This window comes from Sinocyclocheilus rhinocerous, unplaced genomic scaffold (genome assembly GCF_001515625.1).
Source record: "Sinocyclocheilus rhinocerous isolate Xijiao unplaced genomic scaffold, SAMN03320098_v1.1 scaffold1148, whole genome shotgun sequence".
Lineage (NCBI taxonomy): Eukaryota > Metazoa > Chordata > Actinopteri > Cypriniformes > Cyprinidae > Sinocyclocheilus > Sinocyclocheilus rhinocerous.
This window is the reverse complement of record NW_015664019.1, coordinates 861,790-867,040: the sequence shown is the minus strand read 5'-3', so window position 1 is coordinate 867,040 and position 5,251 is coordinate 861,790. Positions and strand designations below refer to the sequence as shown.

The 5,251-nt window shown below is 36.6% G+C and overlaps 1 protein-coding gene across 1 annotated transcript; it reads left to right on the top strand.

Annotated features, from left to right (window-relative positions):
- Positions 1–2,107: 2,107 nt before the first annotated feature.
- On the top strand, positions 2,108–4,422 carry LOC107729361 (homeobox protein MSH-B). The gene is made up of 2 exons (XM_016539842.1): positions 2,108–2,696; positions 3,583–4,422. The coding sequence occupies exons 1-2, from the start codon at positions 2,339–2,341 to the stop codon at positions 3,984–3,986; spliced, it is 762 nt and encodes a 253-aa protein (XP_016395328.1). The 5' UTR covers positions 2,108–2,338; the 3' UTR covers positions 3,987–4,422.
- The last annotated feature ends 829 nt before the right edge of the window (positions 4,423–5,251 follow it).

Genomic DNA, 5,251 nt, shown 5'->3' with positions numbered 1-5,251 from the left:
AAAAGACAGAGAATTCCTGGAATGTCAAGCACACAATGACCAACATTTAAAGTGTGTAGTGTGCTGCTCTGATGCTGCTAAATTTGACTTGGCCTCTGGTTTTATGAACTGACTGAGTGGTTTCAACCAAGCTTGAAAATGATTGGAAGTGACTCCATGTGAAAAGAGCCGTTATTGGCTATATAAATTATGCAGCCTACAAAAGCCCAGCTTTCAGAGGGCAAATATGCTATGCAGATTCTGCTGACAGAAACCACATCCTTTTGTTGTAATGATGATGATTCTGATGATTATGTATTTGTTTGTAGTTGTGAGTGGTGTGGACAGTACTGGAAGCTTTTTCTGAAGCTTAGGCTACTGCATCTCTATCTATCTATCTATCTATCTATCTAAAAATATTCTATCTATGGAGATTGCACATTTCATTCAGGTTAGCAGCATCTCTTCTATATCCAATTAGATTAAGTTAAGGCTTCAGTTTTGTCCTCATCTGTTCGTTCCAAACGAGTCTTAAATTACAAAAGTGAGTCTACTCAATCAGGTTCACATAAACTATCGTCATTACAGCTATTAAAACGTGTTGGTAACGGATCTTCCGTGATCTTTTCAATTATTTATAGTTTAGATTGGCGGAGTTTAGTGCAGGGGGGCTTAGGGAGACCAGTGCGTTTGATTTCATATCCACCACGAGAGATCTGTCACCCGTAAGAGGAAGAACCTTCGGCTTTTATTTAGAGAATTTTAGAGCATCTGAGATCGTCTGCCAAATCGGTTCAATGTGCCGCCGAGAATGAACAATGACATCAATCAGTTGGAATGAGCGAAAAATTGACAACAATATTTATGTAAATATAAACCATTCAAAATATAAAATAAATATATATTAACATTAACACAAAAATAGCCTAAAATGCAGTTTTTTGTTGTTGTTGTTTTATATACTGGTAGGTGTACGCATGCGTTCGCATGTTCTTTTGTTGTTTTGGAAAGAGAAGTGAGTCTCAAACTTATTGTAAACACTAAGGAGAGTTTGTTCACTCTGTCTCTCAATAGTTTTTTTTGTTTTCGGGTTTGGGAAAGTACTGGTTCATTTTCTTGACGTCACCGTTTGGCCTTGAAGCTATGCTCAGGACTACATATTTTGAGGACAATTGGTTAAGTGGAGTTAAACTGTTGCCTTTTCCTCCTCGAGGTACCTTCTCTTTTGATCCCACCGTCCCTGGCGCCTTCCAAAACGCAGCTCGTCTGGCCCTCTAAATGAGAGAGAAGAAAACTCTGCTCGCTTCTCAGCTGAGCCTTTTGTAACCTTAAAAGCCCGTGACATGCCTTAAATTGCCTAAGTATTGTGTAACTTACAGCCCTTTCGAATCAATTTCTGCCTTCACAAAAGCTTTTCTCACTAAAGCAACCATGAAAAGTTTCCATATACTTAAGAAATGCTTTCCCCCCCCCCCAAAAAAAAAGAAAAAACTTTTAATAGAAAAAAATAATGTTGCTTTTCAAGTAGTCTATAGTAGGCTATATAGCCTATAGCCTATATAAACACACACACACACACATATATATATATATATATATAAACACTTGTTAGGCTAGCCTAAATGGTCGTTTTTTCAGGATTTCATTTTGCCTTTTCTAGTCGCTCAAAAAATTGGATTATCAAACTTTTTTTTTATTACAAAACAGCTGTATTCAAGTACAATATATAAATATTATAGCTATTAGCCTATAGCTAATAGCTATATAAATAGGCTATCTATATATGTTGGCTATAGGTAGCCTAGATTTATTTCTATTTATTTGTTATCTTACATGACAATAATTTCTTAACAACAACATTTACAAACTGTAACTTTGCGAACAAGACATTCCGGTTTTCTTGTTTACCGTGTATTCCCAAAGTTTTGGTGTGGAGTAATTCCATTGTGCCTTTTCAATGACTTCTCAACAGTCGGATACAGATACTTTGAGCGCTTCCCCACTGTTTAATTGGGCTAAAATTGGTCTACTTTGTGCTCCAAAGAGTCAAGAGCCCTGAGGCCATCTATACATCATCTCAGCAAGACATCCGCGATTAAGTACTCATTTTTCTCAACATCCCCTTGATGTCTTGGTGTCAACTTGACCACATGACTTCTAAGGGGTTGGTTGTGATTGGTCCGAGAGTGCACCAGGGGAAGATTCGGACCAATCAAATCGAGGCTTTTGCAAGTCAGCTGGAAGAGCGCGCACGCTGATTGGCGGAGCGCAGTTTGCGAACTATTATAAGTGTACTGAGGCAGCGCACGACCACAGCCTGTTAGAAATTGTTGGGACAGCTTTCGGCGGATGGTTCACGATGAATCCTCCTAAGGGACCCGTTGAAACGACAGCTCAAGAGAAATCGGACTCGGACAGCGAGGAAAGTCAAAAGCCGAAAGATATGACCACCGACACAGGACATAAAGTGAAGAAGACGTACCTCCCGTTCAGTGTTGAATCCCTGATGGCCAAATCCAGCTGCCAGGTCGCTTGTTCCCCGGCGAGACTGGGACTGCAGGGACAGGACTTAGTAAGGACTTACTTTGCTGAGAAAACCAAAGTTTCTGTGGACAGTTTGTCAAGCGTTTCGGACAGCCTAAACGACGACAGTGAAGAATTAAGCGATAAGGAACAGAGCACTTGGTCAAGCTCCTCATCTTTCACATCTCCTCCTCGTAAGTGTTTCAACTATTTACAGTCATAGCTGAGTTTTATTTTCTTTCAAAACAGTGTCAATATAATACTATTTTAATGCATAATCACCTTCACCTTCATTATTCACAGATAGTACTACATTTATATTTTGAATATACTTTTGTACATTTAGAAATGGTTTCATTTTTTTTGAAAATAACACATTTTTATTATAAATAAATAATACATTATTTTATAGAAACATATTTTCAATGTTATTGGTACCTTTACCAAAATGATAAAACAAGAAATATGTATTTGCCAGTAAAAACTAGTGCATGCAAGATAGCCAAAGGTTAACGTTTGTTTATAAAATTATTCAAATGTTTTGTAGTTTTATGTTTAGAAAGAAAGAAAGAAAGAAAGAAAGAAAGAAAGAAAGAGAGAATGCTTTAAAATAATATTTCAAAAAATAAATAATAATCCATATTTAGACATTCTAACCATCACACCTTTCTCATTAGGCTACTAAATAGAGAACTGCTACAGTTGGGCTACTATAATAATAATAATAATAATAATAATAATAGTGTACAAACAACAACGACAACAAAAATATTTTAGTATTACATATTAAACAACTGCAATACTAATTAATAATTCATCAGTAAAAGTAAATAATAGTTTATTTAAAAACATTATACTTGCTATTGTGAAATGACAATTTAAAATATATATATATTTGCATACAAAATCTGTTTGGCAGCAAAATAATAAAGCTAAAGTGTTTTTTCAAAAAAACAGATAGGCCTAGATTCAAACCAGATTTCAGATAATTTTGCAAGAATGAAAGAAGAGACTTTTTCGTATTTCTAACGAAATAATATATATATATATTTTTTTTTTTTATTTCGCCGTTTCCTCCAGGTCACCCGAGCCCACCGCCGTGCACCTTACGCAAGCACAAGACTAATCGCAAGCCGCGCACGCCCTTCAGCACCTCCCAGCTGCTGTCCCTGGAGCGCAAGTTCAGACAGAAACAGTACCTCTCCATCGCCGAGCGGGCCGAGTTCTCCAGCTCCCTCAACCTCACCGAGACTCAGGTCAAGATCTGGTTCCAGAACAGGAGGGCGAAGGCCAAGAGACTTCAGGAGGCCGAGCTGGAGAAGTTCAAATGCGCCTCCAAGCCGCTTCTGGCCCCCTTCGCGCTGCCCTTCCCTCTGGGATCTCCATCATCTCTGTACGGACCTCCAGCCTCTTTCCCGCGGCCCGTTCCGATGCCAGGACTATTTAACGGACCCGTGTCTTATGGGATGTATTATTTGTCTTAAAAACATTAATCTGACGGCTTCTTCCACTTTGAAATGACTTGCGCAAATATGAACGTTTACACGAAACTCACAGGGAAAATTAGGCTAGTACTATAATAGCGTTGGTAATTGCGCAAATATGTGCTGGATAAATTGAAAGAACAACATGTACTTTTGTAGGCTAATTAATTTGAGGAAGTTTCTAATTACTCTTGGTTATTACTGTAATTAATTATAATATCATCATGGGCACGGCAATGCCACATTTGAACTCAATTCCCTAAAGCCACATGAAATGACGGAAGGAAGCTGCTGTATATTTGGTTGTGTTTTGTTTTTCGTGTTGTATACTGACGTGCTCTTGTGGAGCAGGTAGATGTGTAACTCTTTTAAGATCATCTGACACGGAGGTTACCCGTCAGAAGAAGTACTTATTGGCCTTATGTTGGAAGTGCCTTGAAAGACCAAATATTTATTAGTCTAAAATAAAATAAAAAAAATATTCTTTCTTAAGTTTATCCGTTTCCCTTTTGTTTTATCGTCTTATTTTTGGAGGCCTCTTATATTGTCTTCAGTATCTGACACTGATCAAACCATTTTCTTATTTCTGTCATTCGATTTATTCATAGGCTACTTATATTTATTTATTCGATTTTATTTATACTTATTTAAAATACTTATTTACATTTCCACATTTTGGAAATAGGCTGTGCATAAAACCTGCTGGCATGGATCCACATAAACGTGCGGAATATTAAAGATAAATGGTGCTCCGCTTTATAACACCAAAGCTTTCTTCACCCTTCTCGCACAATAATTATCTAAAATAGTCAGAGCACGATTGGCATATTAGCTAATCACAAATGTTGTACTTAAAAATTAGAGACAAATTAGTAGACTTCTCACATTTACACCCCGTTTTAGAAGTTATTTGCACCGATACATAATCATCTATCTATCTATCTATCTATCTATCTATCTATCTATCTATCTATCATCTATCTATCTATCTATCTATCTATCTATCTATCTATCTATCATCTATCTATCTATCTATCTATCTATCTATCTATCACCTATCTATCTATCTATCTATCTATCTATTTTTGTCAAGATAGCCTATCTGAAGTGCCAACTTTTAAAATAATCTTTTAATTTAACTCAGTTTAATTTAATTTCGTTTTATTTTGTTGGGCAAAATCACAGGGAAATTTACTAGCTCAGATTTAGGCTACATAAGTGTTCTTGTTTATTGCATAAATATGTAATGAATAGGCCAACATGTA